General features: G+C 24.6%; 2 protein-coding genes across 2 annotated transcripts; one reads left to right on the plus strand and one right to left on the minus strand.

Moving 5' to 3' along the window:
- Positions 1 to 5395: 5395 nt before the first annotated feature.
- Positions 5396 to 11786, plus strand: LOC111613075 (orcokinin peptides type A-like). The gene is made up of 2 exons (XM_023354380.1): positions 5396 to 5548; positions 11242 to 11786. The coding sequence occupies exons 1-2, from the start codon at positions 5483 to 5485 to the stop codon at positions 11668 to 11670; spliced, it is 495 nt and encodes a 164-aa protein (XP_023210148.1). The 5' UTR covers positions 5396 to 5482; the 3' UTR covers positions 11671 to 11786.
- Positions 11787 to 11964: 178 nt separating this feature from the next.
- LOC111613073 (osmotic avoidance abnormal protein 3-like) lies at positions 11965 to 21529 on the minus strand. Its single transcript, XM_023354379.1, has 19 exons — positions 21423 to 21529; positions 19133 to 19199; positions 18562 to 18672; positions 17969 to 18085; positions 17850 to 17882; positions 17731 to 17786; positions 17477 to 17583; positions 17330 to 17399; positions 16818 to 16884; positions 16681 to 16748; positions 15834 to 15931; positions 15660 to 15758; positions 15023 to 15120; positions 14866 to 14943; positions 14654 to 14707; positions 14570 to 14597; positions 13241 to 14261; positions 12860 to 12962; positions 11965 to 12785 (listed from the first exon to the last, which is right to left on the minus strand). The coding sequence occupies exons 1-19, from the start codon at positions 21467 to 21469 to the stop codon at positions 12609 to 12611; spliced, it is 2499 nt and encodes an 832-aa protein (XP_023210147.1). The 5' UTR covers positions 21470 to 21529; the 3' UTR covers positions 11965 to 12608.
- Positions 21530 to 24876: the final 3347 nt, after the last annotated feature.

The raw sequence follows: 24876 nt of genomic DNA on the forward strand, positions 1-24876 counted from the left end.
AAAAGGCATTTAAAATTATATATAAAAGATTAAAGGAAAGCAAGTAAATTAGAAAAGTTATTTTACGCGAAGTTTATAGAAAAATATCAATAGTAATTTACAGAATATGATTTTACTTAATATCTGTTATTAACAACATAATATATAACCAAATGCATCCAGACTTTGATGAGATATTGTGTGAGAAGATAAAAAGTTATTATATTCTAACCTTAGATATCTGTGATAAGATGTAGTAAAATACATTCTTAGATGTCGTATTTACTCTAAGAACGACTTCTCTCGTTCGATTTTACATTATTTCTGTTAAACAAAAAAGAAAAAGAAAGATATAGAAAGTCTAATATTTAAATAATGTCATCTTGGGTAATATTGAATATTTAACAAGTCATAAACGAACAGACAAAAGTTAAAATCGAAAATAAAAACTCGAGTACATCAAAAGTTCTCTTCTTTGGTAAAATTCTAAAAACATAAATCATTTGTATTTAATATTAACTACATTTAACAATTTAAAAAATTTTTGGCATATTAAATTTAAAAATTTATTTAAGGAAAGAAGTGGCATATTTTCACTTAATTTCCTTAAGAAATACCAAGATTATTTGTATAAACCCCACTTAAGTATAGTAGAAAGAAACTCAATATTGATACAACTCTATCTTAAACAAGAATTTTAAAAAGTTACATGTAAAATTTGTGTAAAATTTGATTAATCTATAAAGAGATATAACTTTGATTCAAAATATATAAAGTTTAATAAATAGAAAACGTTTCTTTTCTGCTAAAAGTGCGAAGAAACTATTCATTGATGGTAGGATTCATACAGGAGATAAGAACTGAAGGAAACATTAACGTGTCTACAACTATCTTTAACATCTAAAAAAAAAAAAAAAAGATTGATGTCTTAATTATCTTCGACAAATTACATTCATCATTCTTAAATTTATAAAATATCCTTACACGAAACATTTAAATGATCGTAAAATAAAATTACTGACTATTTACCTTTATAATAATCGCCAAATTTCTTGAATTAATACCGTTAAAATTTTTTACTTTAAAAGTTACTTTTGTTTTTTTAATTTTTATGAAATTTTTTATACTTAGAATTACACACTTTGATGCCTACTTAGTATCATGTTTTAATATCCTGTCTGTCATTTTTTGATATTACTAAGATGAAGATTGATTATCTTTAAACTACTCAACAGAGGTATTAGTTGGTTTAATATTTAAATATTTTTTTTTATCATTTTGATAATTAATTGTAGTTGTTAAGTATAAATTTTAGATTTATACAAATATGTAATTTATTAATTAATTAAATAAAAACTTCACTGAAAATTTATTGTTATTTTTTACTCACCACAACTTCTATTTAACTCATTTTAATTATGCTCCTTTTAAATCTATAAAATTTATAAATTAAAAATAAATGAAAGAAAGACAAAAAAAAAATCAATTAAAATGTAAATAAATTGATCAATAAATGACACTCATTAATTAATTAATCAACTTTAAAGACAATTAATTAGAGTAAAACTAAGAATTTCATTGAATTATAAACAAGTAAAATTTTGGCAGTTAAAACATTAAAATAAAAATAAGAAAAGATGCAATATTCGATTATAAATTCTAATTTTGTATAGAAATAAAAGTAAGTAAATTATTGTGAAAAGTGAATTGAGTTTAAAATAAATTTTGATTTTGTAAAAAAAATTCTTAAACATATTTTTATATTCGAATTCTTATCACCGATTTTGATAGAGGATAGATTATTTGACCTTTCACCCTCGTTTATAAATCACAACATAAATTTAAGTTATTGTTGAAGATGTAAGAGGTTATCTGAAGGTGTTGTTTTTCATAGCCTTTCCTCAGTGTATAAGACTTTCACAGCACCAAGTTTCCAAATTTCTAAACTAAAAAAAGACAAAAATATATAAATACAATAGAAGATTATCCTATTCAATTTTTTAAAATAAACTTTTTAAATAGAAAAAAAATGCCTAAAAATCAATTTAAATTTATGTTTTTTTTAAATTTTAATGAAAATTTTAAAATATATTTACAATTATCATTGTATATAAACTGTACAACTTCGGTCGTACATATTCTAAAATTGGAACGATACATTGTATATAAACGAAAGCATGTAATACAATCCCTTAAAAATGAAGGTGGAAATGCGTTAAAAATCAAGATTAAAACTTAAAAAATAATTTTTAAAATAAAAAAATATATAAAAATTTTGTTTTAGTACTTTTTTTTTATTTTATGAAACGTAATCAGTTATTATTTATCAATAATCTGTAGTTAAATTCAATAATTATGACGCAAATATTAAAATAAAAGTTCCAAAAAGAGCTTTACTAATAAAATCTTATTTAAGTAAACCTTTTAATGATATAGAAAACGTGATTTTAGTTTGTATTGCCTTAACGCGTTTACAGTTTCAAATGAATATTACAATAATAATAAACGGCAAAGACTTTCAAAAATCAAAAAATTAAGAAGACACATTAAATTAAGTAATTTATAAATAAAAAATGTTATAAACGTTTTCGTCTATTTATTCAATTAACTTAAATTTTAGAAAGTAAATCAAAATTTAATTTATTGGTAAATTAATTTTTTTTTTTACAGTGATATGACTTTACGAGCAGAATTAATAAAATACCTAATTTTTTTAATGTACTGTATATAAATTTAAATATTTTAATATTTTTTGAAGCGTGTCACGTGTTCCATTATTAAAAAAATTTTATATGTTTCAGAAAATATTAAACATATCTATTAAATTTAAATATGTAACCGGTTCAGACACCGTTATTTTGTAGGAATTATCACATGACTCCAAAAATACTAGCCAATTAAATTCATTAAAATATTTTAAAGCATTTCTATAATGGAGGGTTCTGAAACTAAAATCCGGGATGTTCAAGTCCCTTATATAAAATAGCATTGGTCTACCTACGTACAGTACATCCTTCCGTATAATTTTAATCATTTTTAGATTACTTATAACATCAAATACAATATAAATGCTTTGTAAATAGTCATTATACTGTACTTTTTAGGGAATAATGACAAGAAAAGAATTTGTATAGTACATGTTTAGTACAACGTAATCATCGTAAGTCTAACTTCGTAGTGCACGTCAACAATGATGTAACATTTTCTTTCAACATTTACAGATTGTTTTCATTTAATGATATAAAAGAGAAATAAATAGAATGAAAAATAGAATACTTAAAATAGAAACATATTCAAGTTTTGCTTCGAGCAACTCTCCCGAATATTTTCGATCCGCGGATGGTTGAATTTGTGGATAACGGAAGGACCGACTATAAAAAAAAAAATATTTAAAGTATACTTTAGATTTAAGTGTTTCTTTGTATAGTTGAATCCTTTCAGGTAACATTTTTTTAAAAATTAATTCCGCTATAAAAAAATTGATGTTATAGTATTAAAATAACGTAAACTAAACCCCGAGGACATTTAATTAGTCAAAAAGTATTTTATCAACTTTAATTTATTATATGTACAAAAATTAATTTTTTAAATTTTAATTTGTGGTTCTGACTTTTTATTTTATAAATTCTAAAAAAAAACTGTGATTAATTCTAATGTNTGGTCAGTACTTTCGATTTGTTTTTATAGACAAATATTTTTTAAGACATTCTATTTCTATCGAAATATATTTGAAAAACTAAATAATATAAAGATTTTCAATACGTACACTATAATTCCAAATTTATCAAATTAAATATAAAAGTTTTCGGTTTAAATTTCTGTATTTTAAAATAACATGAATCTGGATTTTAATTGTAAATTTAAATAAATAAATAAAAAAGTTTCTTATTTGAGTTACTCATCATCTTCATGAATAGTCATGGTTTAGTCTAAAGCTTTAATTTTACATTAATATACCACACCTTGCTTAAAAGTGACACAATTAAAAAATTTAAGTTTCTATAAAAATGAAAAAAAAAAACACCTGTTTTATACATAATAATAAGCCTTATATTGCTAATCAGATTATTCAGCAATAACAATAATGCTCCTAAAATTAGAATTAATTGTTTTTGTTGTTAAAAAAAAAACAATTACTTGTATTTTCTAAAAACCTACGTCACTTTTGAAACTGTTCTAAATTTTCATATTCCAATAAATATTCTAAAAACAGTCATTAAAATTGTATAATAATTCACGTTTAATTTGCTAAATATATCAATGTATTTAAAAAAATTTTATAAACTCGTAACAGCATTAAACACTAAAATTTCCAAACAAGTTTTTGAAATTTTAATCTGTGAAATTTTCGAAAACTGACTGTAAGAAAGTATTTTTTTTTTTCGGACAAAATTATTAATTAATTCTGAGGGTTTATTTTTTAACATGCTAAAATCGGAAACAAGATTTTTAATTCAAAAATAATATATTAAGAAAATATTTCTTAAAATAAAATAAAGAAAAATTGTAGCATTAAAAAAAAAATTAATTTCACGTCAAATCAAAACATATTTCAGACAGTCGAGAAATGAAAAGTTTTCGTTTCAAAAAATATCATCTCTCTCTGCATTTCTAATTTAAAGAAAGAATTAGTTATCACTAGATAAATTTTTGGAAATTTTTGTCTATCAAAATAAATTAAATCTTATCAAACGAAACATTTAATTTGTTAATAAAATTTAATGTTAACGCTTAAAATGCAAGCATTCAGTTTGTAAAAAATAAATCGAATTCCAAACATTTAAAGCTCAATTAACAACTATTAATTATTAAAACAATAAAGTTTTATTTTAAATTTATAAAAAAATAGAAATTTGTTAGAATTATATTTATTAAATAAATAGATATTTATTGTATTTTTTATATAAAAATATTAAATCTTTTAAGTGTATAAAATGTTTATCCACCTATTTCCCGGAGACAGTTACCGTTAAATCATAAGAAGTATTAGCTTAAACTTCACGAAATTTTTAAAACTTTATACTGTTTAAGCGACTTTTTAATTTATTAGTATTTTTAAGCGTACAGTAAAAGTAGAGTAAAATTATATACAACCCAGTAACGGTTTATGTTCCCTTGAAGTTCTAGGCGCAATTTTGTTATAAGACCCTTTATAGTGTTTTTTAAATATTAAAAAACAATAAATTCCTTAAATAATAACAATTCTTTTCTTTATAATATAGTCTGCATTTTTTAAACTTTCAGAGGCATATTACCTTTTTTCCATGTAATTTTTGAGGATCCTCGAGACGACGAGGCCCTAGGCGCGCTCCTAGTGCGTAATCTGCTACTGATATAATTAATCCTCGATACAAATGACAGAGAGGTGGATATTTGATGACGAAAGAAGTAGAGAGAAGTGTGATTGGTTCGACGATTAGGAGAGGCGGATCGAGGAATTTGATAAAAAGGAAGCGCAAAATTGAGCAAATGCAATTTTTGGAAGATAGAAACAAGATCAAAGATGATGTTCGGAATCTGGATCTTGTGTGGAACCGCTTTCTTTTATTGCCACGTTGATGCTTTCATGGTAAGAATACGCATTTCATACACTTCATTTGTATTTTTACAAAGTTTAAAACTGTTGAATTTCTAAAAGAAAACAACATTAAAAATAAAATATATAGATCCATATTTATCTAATTTATAAATAATACCTTTTTTTATAATTACTATAAATATTTTTTTATTGTTATTTAATTTAATGTTTCTTTCAGAGTAAGCATAAAACTAATTGCTCGTTTAAGTACGCAACATTTTTTGTTGAATGTTGGCTTTAAGTATTTAATGTTTTATTCCTTAAGCCATTTATTTATTAGTGCTCTTGATGAGGGATTTATCGATTATTTTTAATGTTATGGCGTTAATCCTTGGTAAACACTTAAAGTTGCTATTTTTTTCTTATATTCACAATTCTTGAATAATTCATAAATTGCAGAAATAATTATTTTTAAAGTGATTAAATTTACATGCTACTTTCGGATTTATTTTACGTTAAAAAATATATTTATTTGTCTTAAAATAAAATAATTAAAATGATTATATCGCATAACGGCTTAATAAATGATTTTTTTTCTATAATAATTATAAATATTGTTAAAAGTCCCTCTAAAAATATTCATTATTTTTAAAGTTTGCTTGGTATTATTTAATTTTGATCATTTTGGTGTTATCTGAAAAGTTTAAAAAAGTTTTTCTCCAAAAATGTCCAACTTTATCAATTTTTAAGAATAAATAATATGTAATACAAGAATCAAAATTGGAATTACCTTTTAAAGTCTTCACTTAGCTATAAGCTTTCTTTAATGAAAAACTTTAATAAGGAAGAACGAGGAAATGAAATTTTACAAATAATTAAGTAATTAAGATAAAAAGTAAAAGAAATGTCATTTAAATAATTGATTAAGGAAAGATTTTCCAAAGAAATTCGGTTCTGAAATCGATGTGGAAAGAAGGATTAAGCTTTTCAATTGTATCAGAAACGATATCTAAAATTCCAAATCCCAAATGCTTTTGTGAAAATTCAAAATTTGACACATTTTTAGTCATTTATAAATCACACTTTTGTGTGATCTCATATATAAAGCAATTGATTAGCTGTATAGTAAGTTCTATTTCCAAAAAAAAAAAGGAGGAAAGAATCCGAATTCCGAACCGCTTTCTATAAAGCTCAGACTTGAAAAATGGGATAAAATTGTTATTTTAATTAATGCGAAATTATTGATTTTCTCAAATTTCAAGTTAAAATATATATATATACATATAAATTTTTTAAAATGTTTTCGAAAAATACCATGTTCTAAACCTTTTTACTGATGATTTATTGCTGTCGTGTTAACGATAAATAGCAAAAATTCTCATATATTTTCATTTTTACTGCTCACTTCTTGTAAATGATGGTCAGTACTTTCGATTTGTTTTTATAGACAAATATTTTTTAAGACATTCTATTTCTATCGAAATATATTTGAAAAACTAAATAATATAAAGATTTTCAATACGTACACTATAATTCCAAATTTATCAAATTAAATATAAAAGTTTTCGGTTTAAATTTCTGTATTTTAAAATAACATGAATCTGGATTTTAATTGTAAATTTAAATAAATAAATAAAAAAGTTTCTTATTTGAGTTACTCATCATCTTCATGAATAGTCATGGTTTAGTCTAAAGCTTTAATTTTACATTAATATACCACACCTTGCTTAAAAGTGACACAATTAAAAAATTTAAGTTTCTATAAAAATGAAAAAAAAAAACACCTGTTTTATACATAATAATAAGCCTTATATTGCTAATCAGATTATTCAGCAATAATAACAATAATGCTCCTAAAATTAGAATTAATTGTTTTTGTTGTTAAAAAAAACAATTACTTGTATTTTCTAAAAACCTACGTCACTTTTGAAACTGTTCTAAATTTTCATATTCCAATAAATATTCTAAAAACAGTCATTAAAATTGTATAATAATTCACGTTTAATTTGCTAAATATATCAATGTATTTAAAAAAATTTTATAAACTCGTAACAGCATTAAACACTAAAATTTCCAAACAAGTTTTTGAAATTTTAATCTGTGAAATTTTCGAAAACTGACTGTAAGAAAGTATTTTTTTTTTTCGGACAAAATTATTAATTAATTCTGAGGGTTTATTTTTTAACATGCTAAAATCGGAAACAAGATTTTTAATTCAAAAATAATATATTAAGAAAATATTTCTTAAAATAAAATAAAGAAAAATTGTAGCATTAAAAAAAAATTAATTTCACGTCAAATCAAAACATATTTCAGACAGTCGAGAAATGAAAAGTTTTCGTTTCAAAAAATATCATCTCTCTCTACATTTCTAATTTAAAGAAAGAATTAGTTATCACTAGATAAATTTTTGGAAATTTTTGTCTATCAAAATAAATTAAATCTTATCAAACGAAACATTTAATTTGTTAATAAAATTTAATGTTAACGCTTAAAATGCAAGCATTCAGTTTGTAAAAAATAAATCGAATTCCAAACATTTAAAGCTCAATTAACAACTATTAATTATTAAAACAATAAAGTTTTATTTTAAATTTATAAAAAAATAGAAATTTGTTAGAATTATATTTATTAAATAAATAGATATTTATTGTATTTTTTATATAAAAATATTAAATCTTTTAAGTGTATAAAATGTTTATCCACCTATTTCCCGGAGACAGTTACCGTTAAATCATAAGAAGTATTAGCTTAAACTTCACGAAATTTTTAAAACTTTATACTGTTTAAGTGACTTTTTAATTTATTAGTATTTTTAAGCGTACAGTAAAAGTAGAGTAAAATTATATACAACCCAGTAACGGTTTATGTTCCCTTGAAGTTCTAGGCGCAATTTTGTTATAAGACCCTTTATAGTGTTTTTTAAATATTAAAAAACAATAAATTCCTTAAATAATAACAATTCTTTTCTTTATAATATAGTCTGCATTTTTTAAACTTTCAGAGGCATATTACCTTTTTTCCATGTAATTTTTGAGGCTCCTCGAGACGACGAGGCCCTAGGCGCGCTCCTAGTGCGTAATCTGCTACTGATATAATTAATCCTCGATACAATTGACTATAACGGTGTAGTCTTTTAGTACCGAATATTCGTTATATCGAAGGGCTGCCAATATATTTGATTTTAATATATTATATCACTAAGAGCAACAGAAATAAATGTCAAAATTAAAACAATCCTAATAATAATAAATAATGTATAATAAATGTATCGAGTTTACTCATACGAACATGGTCCTAATCTAACAACAAAGTACAGGTAGCCTAAATGCCTAAAACTTCTAAAAGTAACAAATAAATGACAACAAATTTATTGTTTTACTACAAGAATACTGTATTTAAAACAATTTGAGGGATTATAGAGTTTTCCTTTAAGGAAATGAAAGTAAGAAGAAATATAAGTCTTTAACAAATGTTTACAAAAAGGTTTTCCATATATTTTTGAATATTTTTATTTTATTCTACAATACTTGGTCCGGAAGTTTCATATATCGGAGACCGTTATATCGAGGTGGCCTATACATCCACAACGTCTAAAAATAGATTATTGTAGGGATTTTTTTTTTTTGATAAAGAATAACTTTTTAAATCGCAAAAAAGAAGAGAAAATTGTTGACGTCTTTCCTAGTTTGATCAAAAATATTAAATTTTCCATCTAAAAAAATTTTATTTTACTTTCTTTGATTTAAAATCTGTTTAAAAGCCTTTTTTATATTCCTAATTGATATTGGAATTTATTCGAAAATGTAATTCTCTATTCAAATAAAATTTAATATTCCCTATGAAAATATATTTTAAAAGATTTCACATAAATTTCATTTATATCCAATTGAGCATTAACTTTTAAGAGATTTTATTCTAGAACAAACAGTTAAAAGTACTATATAAAAATTTTTCCAAAGTGAAAAAACAATTATTGATAATAGTCTAATAACTTTAATTTATATAAAGAAATTAAATGATAATAAATCAATTTTTTAATTAACGGAAACTAATCATAAAAAATTGAGAACAATTTTGTCAACTTTAATTTTGGGAAGTTGAAGATAATATTAATCATATCAAAACTTTCGATTCGAATTTTGGAGTGGCCACTTGTGATTTTATCAAACGGAAATAAAACAAACAGAAGAAAATTATTTAATTTGGAACGAATCGAGATAAAGATTTGAAAAGCAAACAACAAAAAAAAAACAAGAAAGAAAATTAAATGATTGTTTAGTGATTAAACGGAAGAGGAAATCCTAAAAAACCGTTCCATTGTTTACATTTATTTGACGCAACCTTTATGGTTTTTTAACCTGCAATACACAAAAATTCGTATTAATTATTGTACGCAACCGCTTCTTAATATTGTTACGTACGATAACTTTGATGACGTATTCGTTGCCACAATTGTTACGTAGCGGAAGAACATTAATTTCCCATTCAGGATGTCGTTTAAATATTTGATCGTTTTGAATTAACCAATCATATTTTACAAATTCAAGTTTTCCAATCCTTTATATAACTGGACGCGACATTTATTTTTAATTAAAGCTCGGTTTTATATTAAAAAATAATCATAAAATATTCAAATCATATTTCAATAACCTATATACATTTTTAATAATATTTTTTGAAAAATCTTTTTAAATAATTTTTGCCCTTTGGTATTCAATTTTTGAATTTTTGAAAAGATTCTATTGGATATTCTCATATAAAAGAGGATTACAATTTTTTTGTGTTATTCTTATTTTTTCAAGTTTAAAAAAAATTTAATCTGAAATATACTAAGAACATATTTTCTAATAGTTTTTTTTTTTTTAAATAATACATCTCATAGTAAAATTTCTTAGTACATACTTATAAATATCTAATGATATTTAATGATAGGAAATGTGCTGAGTTGGTTTTAGGTAAGTTGACTTATCAATGAGATTTCTAACTTTAATAATTGATTTGACGTTAAGAAGCGTGCACAGAATCCAATGACTTAGCATTTCGTCTTGTTTATAAATTTAACTATTTTAATCCAACATTAATTAAATTCAGATTTATTATAATTATTATTTTTTTAATAAAATAAATTTGGACTCATTTTTAATTACCACTTCCGAAATTTCTTATTTTTATGTTAAAAAAATAACTCTTTTAGTTAATAAATGTATTATTACTATTATAAAAACAACAGTAAACTTTTAAAATAATTTTTTGTTATAATTTGTTTAATATAATTTAAATAAATTATAGAAAAATTTACTGTTTCTAGACTTAGAAAATATTGAAATTTTAAAATTCTTGCTGATATTTAAATGATTTAATAAATTTTATAGTTTATATTTCTTTTAAACCATTTAAAAAAAAATTAATTCTAGAGTTTTACACGAATATTTCAGATCAGAGTTATTAAATAACGTTACTTTATTTAGTTGACACTATTTACATAAATCTGTTTGTATAAGCAGATCGATAAAAATATTTATAAGATTATATATAAGTTTATATATTTAAATATATTTTTTAAATTCTGAAACCATTTTCCTATCACCTGATTAATTAGGCTATAGTTAAAAGTTTCATGAAACTTCAATAATAATTTTATCATTTAAAACATCTTTCTAGAGTATCAAGTTCCTATTATTAAAATTTTTTAGATTTAATGTGTTATTTATATTATTTGTAACATTATATTTTAAATTTAGGAATATAGTAATATGGTACCTGGATACAACGCCCTGATACGACGATCGCAGAAAGAACCTTGGTGGAAAGGAAGAATGTTCGATGATTTAGGTTACAATCAAGCGTATCTGGTCAAAAGAAATTTCGATGAAATAGATAATGTGGGGTTCAACGATTTCGGACCGGGCACCGGACGTTCTTGGTTACCCAAACGAAATTTGGAGTTGCCAAGTTACAACTCCAGGAGATTAGTCAAGAGATCTTCACCCCCTTCCGATGACGATATGATGGAAAGCAAAAGGCAAGAAATCGATGAAATCGACAAATCCGGTTTCGGGGGTTTCTTCAAACGTAACTTCGATGAAATTGATCGAAGTGGTTTTAATGATTTTGGAAAACGTAAATTCGACAGGTTTAGACTTGTTAGGAGAGCCGATGACGATAATTAATTGTTTCTTTGTATTTTCGTTATATATCTTACCCTCCGACCTTTTAAATTAATTCTTTGTATAAATTATGGGTTTAAATCATATGTATGAAATAAAAATTTAGTGTTTGAACTCTATTTTGAATTTCCTTCATTTTACTGTTCGATTCAAATTCATTCATTCATTATAACAGAGTAAAATGAAAGAACATCATTGTACAATTGTCTGTAGAAATATTAAATAACATTTTTAGATATAATAATAAACAGAAATAACGTAGTAATATAAAGTTAATGCGATGATATTATTTTTTTTTATAATATTTGAGATTTTAATTTTAAAAATTAATTTGTACAACGTTACAATGATAAAATATAATGTATAAAGTAAAATTATCGATTTAACAAGCAATTTAATACATAGGAATAATATAAAAACATTTAAATAAATTCATTAACTACAGATTTCGGATGAAATTTGAAAATGTAAGCGTTAAACAATTTGAAAAGTTTGAAATCTCATTATTAATCTAAAGATAAACTTGTGTTAAGCTCTTTAGAAGTGATTGTATTTAATTAATTACACTACGGATAGGATTTAGACAAGGCGCATGAATCGGTGCATTTTCAAAATGGATCATCAACCATAACTCTAACTGAATGGACGGTTGGTAAGCAGTTCAAACGAACCGACCTATTTTGTAATTCTCAAGATTAACAATTAACATTAGTTTGTTCTTTAATGGGTGCTGATATAATTTAAAGTTCAACAGTTTAATAGGCCTGATTTTCAACATGGAAGCACGTGTAATTAGGAATCTTATACGTCATAAGGTCACTTATTTGGTCACAACGTCGTTCGTCTATAATATATATATATATGACTATTTACAAGGTAAGTAGGTCGTGTTATATGATATACATTAATAATATTAATATAAGGATCTAATCTCTAAAAAATTAAATTAATTTTTTTCTATACAATAGATAAGTTAGACCATTTGTCAAACGCGAAGGTAAACGCATAAATACATCTTGTGGAAAGATATTTTCATCATAAAACTCTAGATCCGAAGAGGGTGCGCTGAAAAATTTCTTTATTTTTGGAAAATTAATGTCTTGTTTTCCATCTTGCGGCTGTCATGTAAAAAAAAAATTCTTAGCCTTTTATATTCGAAACTGATGATTTAAATTAAATGATATGTTAATACCTGAATTTTTTCCACGTTTACATCGACTTGGTTAATTTCGGGTGACGTTAATCTTTCGGAACTAATGTTACTTGGACAGACAGCACCACTATCTGAACGCCATCTGAAAAAATAATATATACTTTTAAATATATTTCACGCCAAACAAACAACGGTAGGTGTTATAAATATTTATAAAAACATTTATATATAAATGCTACAGATAAATTTACGTGATACGAAATAAATAATGAATTCAACGACTATATTACTTAATTAATTATCGAAACATCTTAAGTGTCTGTAAATATTGGCAATGATGAATAATAATTTATATTACACAAGTGAGGAAGATATCGTTTACTAAATTTATGGCTTTATAAATAAATGAAAATAACTCACTTTTGATGAATTTTATCACAATTCCGAATATTTTCAATTTTGGAGACAAAACTGTCTGTAGAACCATTCGAACTGAGGCAAGAGATCATATCTTGAGATACTATTTTACATTTCTGTTTTCTTATTTGAGTAGAAGCTACCATTTGACGTCTAAACTCGATTAGATTTTTTAAGTGGGACTTCGAACATACACGATTGCACAAACAACTGCTATGTCCCGATTTTAAAAGGCTTACAACGTCAGACATCAACTGTATCAATTGATGTTTCGATTTGGAATTATCTTTTAGATTTTCTAATTGCGCGATATCTTTCTGCTGCGTAGTTTGTGTTGCAGCATCCTTATTCTGTCTCTCTACTTCTAACTGACTGAGAAACTCAGCATATACTGAATCTATAGACAGAGTTCTTGGTGAAGTGGAATCATCTTCCGAAGCAATCTTTTTAGGCAGAAACACGAAGGTGAAACTTTCTGTCGACGCACTAATTTCTTCGTCTTTTTTCACAACAGAAACTAAACTATCTTCAGAATAATCTAAACTAGAATCTGATGTGCTTAGTTCGCATTTATTCTTCAAACTATCCGTGGAAAAATTTTCTCGTTTTTTTATTTTTAATTCGTTCTTGCTGGGAAAGTGTACTTCGGTACAACTTCTAAACTCTATTTTGACTTTATCATCATTATTTTCGTCCCATTTGAAGTTTTTCTTGCTCAGGCCACAAATCGCTGCTTGAAAAAGTTTAAAATTTGGTGACGAACCTAGTTTATTGATGTCCGAATCACTGTAAGAATATCTTTTTAATGTACGTTTCTGTTTTCTACATCCGAGAGGAATCTTCCGATAAATGTAATTTCCTTCTTGTTTACTATTGATTTTATCTTTTAAAGCGACCAAATATTTTGATGTTAGTAAACCTGGAAAGTTCGGCGACAAAGACATATTTGCATTCGACATATTTTCTTGGTTTGACAAATTAGATTTCAGTAAATCCGGTTGAGGAATATAAGCGGTATCACATTCTGAAATAGGGAAAAGGTAAAAGAAATTATAATGGATAAAGTTATGAGCTGTGTATATGGGATGATATCGATCTTATAGTACTGTTGACTTTCTAAACTTGGATGCACAGTTGCTAGTTTAATATTGATCTTCAACTTTAATATTTACATATTTTGATCCTTGAAAGTTTTAAATTTTGTATTTATTCATTTATATAACATTTAATCATTATAATGGTAAATATAGTTTTTAAATTTTTTTAATCATGAGAAAACTACAAGAAATATAATTGAAATTACAAAACATTAAGTTTTAAAAATATATTTACCTGTATTATTTACATTTTCTAATGAATCCTGCAAAAGAAAAAAAAAATTAACTCGAAAAAAAAATTACTTAAAAATATTCTTACCTGAACCGAAGAAACCTTCTCAATGGTAGAAATTGTTTCATTAGTTTCCGGAACCTGGGTGTAAAAATTAATTATCCAATTTTAAAATTTTGTTTAAAACGTCTTCAAAAAATTCATAAGAAACAAAATGCGTTTAAATGAAATTAAATGTATTAATTAATGTCGATTATAAATTTATATCGTAAATTTCGTCGTTAAAATGGAAATCTTACTTGTTTACTATGAAGAAGGATTTCTTTCAAATGGCTAACTTCACATTTTAAATGATCCAATAAATGTTTGGCTGGAGTCTAGAAAAATAGCAATATTCTAACTAAAAAATTATATGCACATGAATTTTAAATATATATTTTCTCTAAATTTAAATACTTGATTAATTATAGGTCTGTTGACAATACTCTTCACTCTTTGAGCATATCTGAGAGTGTTAATTGTTTCACTACAATATGCAGATGATGGAGATATAGCTTAAAATCAAATTTGAAATTCATATAAATAATTTCAATAAATTCAATAAATGTGAAATCATATTTAAAATCAAGTTATTTGATTTTAAATATGATTTCACATTTAACTATTAAACAATTACATTAGGGGCTGTCCATAAATGACGTCCACATTAGAAGGGGGAGGGGGTTATGACAAGTCGGAGGGGAGAGGTTGAGTGTCAATGGACATCCATTTATTTCATCAAATCTTATACACTTTATAAATTTTATTCCATTTATTTCAAAATTTTTTGTATGTTTTGTTTCTACTTATAGTATCTATAATTCATAAATTGATAAAGGTTTTAAGGGAGTTGAGTTTTGTTGGACGTCCGAAGATGGGAGGGATTACGGAAACTTGGACAATTTAGGCCAAGAGGGAAGGGGGAATTAAAATTTCAAGAAAAATGCGGACGTAATTTATGGACAGCCCCTTATTTTTATAAACATTTTTTTAATTCTCAATTTTATTTTTCATCAATACCCGTTTAAATAAATAAATAAATAAATAAACTTACTTGCCAACATAAAAGTGAAAGAATTGCCACCCAAAGAATCTTTCAATAACCAAGTCAGAACTGAATCTCTATAAGGAACGAATTTCGATTCTCGATTGGCTTAAGGAAAGAGTAATAAAGTTATCCTTTTTTCTTCTTTTTTAAATATCAACAAGTATTCTGTTGTTTACTTACCCAAAGAAGTTATGACAATTCCCAACGTAGTTAGAGATTTATTGATATTCGAAGTCGCACTGATACAGTTCTGATCGGCTTGTGTGTTTGGACGTTCACTAGAGTTTAAGGATAGAATTTAGATTCTTTTTATTTTAAAATCGAAAAAAAATGTTTAAAAATATTCTTTATCATCAGTACAAATTGTTATGAAGCATTCAAATCCCATTAATGGATTTATTGTAAAGATTCTAAAGTAATGTGTAAAACGAAAAATACCGTTTAAAACATATTCTTTTTTCTTTTAAATACTCTTTCAAAATACTGTAGAAAGTTTTTAATTCTGGTAAACTAACTAACAACGAAAAAGATGAGTTTTAGTATTTTCTAAATTTTAAAATCCTATAAAATTTAGTTTCTGCCACTCATTAATAATAATTGTGATCTTTTAAATACATTGAGTTGAATATTATAGAACAATATTTGTCTGTAAAAGTGGTATTAAATTTTAAAAAATATATAACTTTATTTATCATAAACTCTGTCTTCCTTTAAAATTTTAGTGTCCATTTAAGGTTAAAATAAATAAGCAATTCTTTCTAAAAAATAAATAAAGCATTCTCTATATTTAAACATATGAAAAGTTTGTAGGTAAGTTTATTATTTTTTTACATTGTCTGATTAATTTTATAGAAATTGTTTAATAATAATTTGTTATTAAAAGAAAGAACAATTTAGACAAGTCAGTTAACAATCCAAAAGAATGCCTATCTACTTTATGGAAAATAACTTTAATCAGATTCTTCCGTTAAATTTTTGCATACAATAATGAAATTTAATTGAAAATTTAAATATCTATCAAACCCACCTTGCAGCAAGATCAACTAAATGCAATTTACTATTTATTTCTCGAACTCCTTTTTCGTCTAAAAGTATCTAAAATAATTAAACATTTTGTAATATTTAAAGCAATTTTAAAATATTAAATTTGAAAACAGAACAAACCTGGTTACATTTGATAGTGAATATCGTATGACTTCTATTCTTTCTGGATGGTGTAATAGATTTATTTCTGAAAAATACCAATTTATCAGAAAAAAATTACTATTGAAAAAAAACAGAAATCTATACACCATTTTACTACAAAATGATACCACGTCCACGGGATATCAAAAGTTACTGAAATGTAATTAATAGCGAACAGAAGTTTAGCGTTTTCAATAAAAACGCTAAATTTATTTTCTATAATTTCATTGTTTTAATATTTAATTTTTACAATTTATTACTGAGTTTTATGAAATTGTACATTTACAATATACTTCAAGGAGTAAAAGAATCAAACTAACATGTTACTCTTGCAATTCAAACAACAAATGATTATAGTTTATTATTTGAATTCGTATGCATTAACAAACAAAAACAATAAAAAGTATTTTAATAGTTTTTCTTTAAAAAACATACGCTTAAATAATTACAGGAACTAAATGATAATAGAAATAACAATGAATCTAACTTACCTTCTTTCTACAATTTGTTCGATGAGACTCGTTACTGAATGACTATCTTTCACAACCTGATGACTTAGTCCTAAAAAATAACGAAATTATTATATTTTATTTTATACATAAAATTAAATATTATATATTAGCAATTTTAAGATCTACCATCAATATAAGGTCCATGTAAAGGATGTTCTCTTATTCGAAGATTCTTAATATCCGAAGAGGGATGTATAAGATCATAAACTTTTTCATTGTATATATCCATGCAACTAAAACAATTGAAAATCTAGATATTATATATAGTAATTTTTTCTTTAGTTGAATGGTAAAAACTCGTGTAAAATCTTAAACGTTATTTTTATTCATTAATCATTATATAAATAATTTAATTATTACATTAATTCCTTTAACTCTACCTGAGTTCTACGCGGAAAGTTAATCTGTTTCTTTGGTTTTCTGGTTGAAATATTTCCTAATCAAAAATAAAATGAACATTAAACTAACGATTGATATATTATGTAAAATAATGTCTTACCTGAGTTAGAAGTGGTATCAGTCCAGGATTATCCTGTTAAAAACACAACAAACAACTTAATTAATTTTAATAAATTATTTATTTATTTATAAATAATAACACTAAAATTTTGAACTCACCGCATTTCCCAACATCGTATAAGTTTTTCCAGAACCGCTTTGACCATAAGTAAATAAACAGCAATTGTAACCATCCAGAATGATTTTAAGAATGTCTTTCCCCAACTGATCATAAATCTAATAATAAAAATATTTTAATAAACTTTAAAATATAAAAATTCATTTCATTAAAGAATTAATAGTTATTAATGTTTGTTATGCAAAATATTATACTATGTAAACATTTTGAAACCGTGGAAGATAAATTATATATTTATACTTTACTCGCTGTTCTTAAAGATCAAACTTAACTGTTAATAAATGTCACGAGAAGATCCACTGAGAATAATTCAAAATTATTTCAGGAAAAGTTTAAAATTTTAAATACAATTTCAAAACCTTACGAATTAATTTATTAAAAATAGCTTATACTAATAAAATTATTTAAAGTAAAAATTATATGCTATACAGATCTGTATACGGCATATATACATACAACTAAATTTTTGAAAATAATACTGTATATATTAGTATTATTTTCAAAAATTTTGTTAAAAATTTACATTTAAAATAACCAAACACTTTTTATGGTAGTGGAAAAAACAAAAACTTACTTGACGTTGTCCGACATATCTAGATGAAGTAGTATCAACGGACCAAAAACAATAATCAAATTTAAAATAATGCACACGTTGCCTGTGATCATAATCTTGTCCAGATGGAACCTACAATGCAACGAAAGAAAAATATCAACAAAAGTTCAAGTTGGTTATAGAAACGATGAAGATTATCCCCCCGCGGGCAATGTGATCGTCTAACTTCGACCTCCGACCTGGCATTCACGTGACTATTTGCAATTCGACTCGTTTCCTAAATTAGCAGACGTTAACATCCTCGCGATGCAAATCTTTATGGATGTATAAAGGAAGAAAAAAAAAAAAAGAAATAACTAGCAGAAGACTAATCAAATAAGCTTAGAAAGGAAGATGTCAGTCATTAATGTCCTCGTCACGACGCGGACAAACCGGAAATGACGTTCTCGTCACTTATTAATGACGTTAATCAATTGGCTAAGATGTCCATCAGAAGCAGTTGACAAAACGAATATTTTCTGTTAACATGAATGTATTCCAGATACTATTAATTAATTATAAATTATAAAGTTCATTTTAAACAATAACTTACTCTAAAATCTGTGACCACAACAGTTTTTTCTTTAGTGTCAACTGATATTTTTTCATTCGAATTCTCTCTATAAATAAGAAAACAAGCATTTTAAAAATCACACAAAAAAATATATAATTTTAATTTTATAACTTATAATAAACTGATGTAAACTAAAAACGAATATAATGAATCTGCTTCAAATAAAATATACAAATGCTGACATAAATTAAATTCCGTTAATTAGAAAGCAAAAGATTGATTTTCAAAATCAACATTTCTTAAATTCAAATCCACAATTTGCCTTTACAGTATAGTTTAATAAATTTACTGCACTGTAAATCTACGGGTTTTCTGATTTACGATACTGTATTTATACTTTTTTACGAACTAACTTTATTCTACGTAGTATATAAGTAAATACAAAAAATATTTCCAGGATAATTTTTATAACATTTATTCAATTCAATTCAATCGATATAACTGTCTGTTCTTCCATCTTTATTAAAAAATAAATAAAAGTAAAATAAAAAACTGTTTAAAACTATTCATTTTTTTCATTATATAGATCTATGTATAGATACATAAATTTAATGGAAAATAACTTTAATCAGATTCTTCCGTTAAATTTTTGCATACAATAATGAAATTTAATTGAAAATTTAAATATCTATCAAACCCACCTTGCAGCAAGATCAACTAAATGCAATTTACTATTTATTTCTCGAACTCCTTTTTCGTCTAAAAGTATCTAAAATAATTAAACATTTTGTAATATTTAAAGCAATTTTAAAATATTAAATTTGAAAACAGAACAAACCTGGTTACATTTGATAGTGAATATCGTATGACTTCTATTCTTTCTGGATGGTGTAATAGATTTATTTCTGAAAAATACCAATTTACCAGAAAAAAATTACTATTGAAAAAAACAGAAATCTATACACCATTTTACTACAAAATGATACCACGTCCACGGGATATCAAAAGTTACTGAAATGTAATTAATAGCGAACAGAAGTTTAGCGTTTTCAATAAAAACGCTAAATTTATTTTCTATAATTTCATTGTTTTAATATTTAATTTTTACAATTTATTACTGAGTTTTATGAAATTGTACATTTACAATATACTTCAAGGAGTAAAAGAATCAAACTAACATGTTACTCTTGCAATTCAAACAACANTTTTTCATTGTCTCTCTCTTTTTTAAGGGATTCAATATTTTCTTCTGCGTCCGGGGCCTCAACACACCTTAATCCGCCTCTGTATAAAACAGAATTTCATCGATTTAGAAACACTTGAAGCTAATTAAATGACAATAAGTTTGACATTGATTTTTCCTTCATTTTTATGAATCAGTAAATATACCACTATTAAAGTGAATCAGTAGAAAATTTATTAGCGACGTCATAAAATTATTTTAAACATAATTTATGAGTAATAATAATAATAATAATAATAATTTAATGTTTAAACATAAACAAGTTTTTAAATGTACTTAAAAAGTTAATATGAGCTTAATTTTATATAAACAGTTTATTGATTCAGATTAACAATGCACAATAATCATTTTTTGTACTGAGTGATATTAAAGAAGTGTAATATAATCATTAATTTAAAATCATAAAGTTTCATTTTGATAATTTAGCTTTATTGTATGATTTAACAAGTAAGATACTTTTATGAAACGATAAAGCTGGCATTTTGCTTACTGTATATATTGTTTAGAATGGTAACTACTATTTATGATTTACGTCACATAACATAATCACACACTATAAATGTAGATGATATAAATGAAGATTTATATTATAAAGTGAAATGATAGGCTGATATAAAAAGGATGTGATTACAAAATCGGAAAAAATGACACAAAATTTATTTTAATCAATAGATTAGTAACATTAAGGTTATAGATGTATAAATATATAATATTAAAAATGTATCAATGATAAGAATTAGCCTAAATCTATGTTTATTCTGGAATATTTTAACATTTATTGTTTAATATTTAACATGTATATTTTTAATGTATGACCATCATATGTAGTCCTATAAATGCTATACTTAGGGAGAATAAAATGGTAAATTTTCTATATTATTCTCATTAATTACTATATTACGAGTGTATTAAATTAAAGAAACGAAAGTATAAATAATTTGTATAGGATAAAAAAGCGAAACCCGATCCGAAGATTATCTGTGGATAGCGTAAAGTGGAAAACTTTGTAACGAATTACGTAACACAAGGTACACAGTCGACAGTAATTTAAGAGCAGGTAGACAGTGCACAGGTGCTGCTACATACCTGTTATCGAGCGGTCGTAGTCGAACTGCAACTTTTATGTTAGCCATCTTCTATGTCACGTGACTCTAATGCGTCTTCCTAGCCGAAGGGCAAACAGTGCCAGCTAGAGGCGACCGGTTAAACTATTTGGCAGACGTACAAAGAATCGTCTGTTCTCAATAATTGTAAACATCGATTTCACAAATACAATTCTTTATAAAAATTTCCGTTTAATATTACTTTTTTTAAAAATGAAAAAATAAAATCTTAGTTATTTTTTTTGTGCTTATGATTAGTTGTGAGAAATAAATCGAAAATTTTAATTTGTAATAAAATAATTTTCAAAGTTACTCATAAATTATTTTAAAATTTATTATAAATTATAGTTCTTATATATTTTTCTTTTTATTTAAATCTCCGTTATATAAATTAAGGCAGAGAAAGTATTTTAAGACGGTGATGATTTTCGCCATAAAATACTTTCTTAAACAAAATTTAGAAATATTTAAGAAAAGAATAAAACTTAAAATGTTGCCCTGTATAATTCAGTTCATTAAACAATATCAGAATTTTTCGATTGATTTACAATTAATGCTAATTCACGATGAACTAATGATATTCGACTAAGTTCCTACTCAAGGGATTCAGAAGAACTGAAAGGGAGAATAACTCAAAAATTAAAAACATTTGAATAATTATAAGTAATCTTTTATTAATATATGCTTGTGATGAACCGTGTTTGCCATTATTAATAATTTTAAAACAATGTTTTGTAGTTCGAACAAATTAATTTGTGTGTCTATGGGAGGGTTTATGCCCCTGTAGTCAGTCCCCCAAGGATCCGTCCCTGTTCCTATCAAATATCATCATTAGCTCAAAAGTTAATGTTCTTGTATGTCTTCTCGTCAATATTTTGAATATTTTGTATTTGTGGAGCCAAATGAAAGAAAATTTGAGGATAAAAATTTGAAGGATTATATAGACTTTCCGATAGAAAAATTGATCTTGAGAAAATACAAATAAATAATAATAAATATTATTATTTATTTATTGAAATTGTAAAATATTGAAGTTATTTAAATGAAATATTTTATATATATATGTCAAGATATATAAAATATAACGTAAAAGAATATTTACATAAGACAACTTTTTTCTTTATAAATATAGAACATCTATTGGAAATATTTCGTATTAGATTATAAAATTATCCATTTTAAAGTTTAAAATATTAATTTTCTGGAAAATCGATAAGAAATTAATAAAGAAGAATTATCTACAAATATAAATTGATATTTTGAGACTAAGGTCTTTTTTCAATTAATAAGTAGTAAAAGAGAAATTTTTAAAACTTTGATAATAAAAGAGACAAGGAATATGAACTATGACATTTATTTTGATATTAAAATTCTAATTTGAAGAAATGATAAACTGAAATTTTTAGCTTATATGTTGAAGTTTTATAAATCTTTTTACGTGCGGTTTAGAACTTTTATAGTTTTAGTGTTTAATGTGGATATAATAAATACCCCAGTTTTAACTCTCAAATTTACTTTATAAATTATTTTATTTAATTCAAATTATTTTCTAAAAAATTCTTTATTTTCCTTGTTCTCTCGGTTGAAAAATTATTTTATCCAGTTTTCTTTTGTAATTTATATTCTGTAAAGAAGAATAACCATTCGAATATTTCTTTCAATAAGTTAGCTAAATAAAGAACTAACGTAGTTTTTGTTCGCATTCTAAATAAAAAATTGCGATTCTGTTTTTATACTGAATCATATTCAAGCGGATAAAAAGTAGTTTTAATAATATTTGTATTACATAAAATTACTTACATGTGTTATAGAATCACTGCTGCTCTTTACTAGTTACCAGTGAAAATGACAACCTTCTGTTTTAAACTTTTGTAATAAATAAAAAAAACTATTATTAAATTGTCAAAATTGAAAAAATAAAAATTTGAAGAGATTTAAATTTTTAAACATCAAAATATTTCTACATTTTACTACGAAATCGATGGAGAATTTGTAAAAAAAAAAGTATGTAGTGCATATATCATACAGGTCTAATAATTTATTGACAACGTAAATATACAATATCAAACGTACTTCATGGCTACGCCTTACATGACTTAATACAATTAAATATATATTTTATGACTAGCAAAAGTTAGAAATTTTATTTTTCGATTAATCTTACAAAATTTACAAAACAATAATTAACAACTGCACGAAATGAGGACTCGAAATTTCATCTAATGAATTTTATATAGAACCTGTTTAACTAATAATTAAATAAATGATTAAACATTCGAAAACGAAAATTAATTAACAATAATAATAAACAAATTTCTCGGAAACAATTCTATTGTAATGCAAGTTAATTTAATTTTTAAAAATCTGTCAGTTAAATGAAACGACTGCAGAAATCATAGAAATGTCAGTCATTGGAGAATTACATATCGGTCAGTATATACGATAAATTATTATTACTATCATCAAGAAACATTAATATTATCTTCAGATGAAATACTTAATTTGAAGAAACAAAATTTAGGGAGTTATGAATAAATGGAGAATATAAATAACGGGAACAAAAAATGGAGAATAAGAAGAATGTGGAAAAGCTAAAACAAGTCTAACTGAACAAAACTTTTATGCTAAGAAAATTAGCTTATTTCAAGTTTAATTTACTTAAATAAAACAATCTCTGTTTATATATATAGCTATATCCAAAGAAAACAAAATATATTATGATACGACCATTCATTCAATTCTTAACTTTCATCTGGAAATCGAATATTCTTGTCTACTACTTTCCATATTCATATTTTCAATGTTTTGATAACAGTTTTGTTTAATATTTTACTTTTTTATTTTCTCATATCCTTAATGTTAAAAAAATAGTCGTAAAAAGTTCGAGATATAATAAACAAGGAATCTAAAAATTTAAAACTGAAATACTTGATATTCTCGTCATTTTGTTTTGTTTTAAACAAATAATACAGGCATACCACCGAATTTCTGGCATTCTTGGTTCGAAAGCCTTGCAGAATTAACCCTTTTGTCGAGCCAGCCGTGGTTACGTATAATAATAATTCATTAGCACATATCTAATCCACCAATTATACACTTCCCATGTGTCTAAAGTATACCATGGAGAGCTAGAAACTTGAACTAATATATATTAAATGTAAATGTTTGACACCACCATTGACACTCTCGTCTATCTTAGAAAATATAGCTCAGCGAAACAAAATAAGAACATCAAAACATTACGGTATCGCAAGTGCAGAGTTAATGTAGTTACTTAAAAAGTCATGTATTGAAAATAGGATAGAACCTTTTTGTTGTCCTTCAAAATCACTTTCAAGGTCACTTATGTTGTAACATTTTACTAATCAGAGATAACGTTAAAGTTCCAATGACAAAATTAAAAGAGAACCATTTAATTTGTCTAAAACGATTTCTGG

Source organism: Centruroides sculpturatus, unplaced genomic scaffold (assembly GCF_000671375.1).
Source record: "Centruroides sculpturatus isolate CEXI.00-Female unplaced genomic scaffold, Cexi_2.0 scaffold1591, whole genome shotgun sequence".
NCBI classification, from domain to species: domain Eukaryota; kingdom Metazoa; phylum Arthropoda; class Arachnida; order Scorpiones; family Buthidae; genus Centruroides; species Centruroides sculpturatus.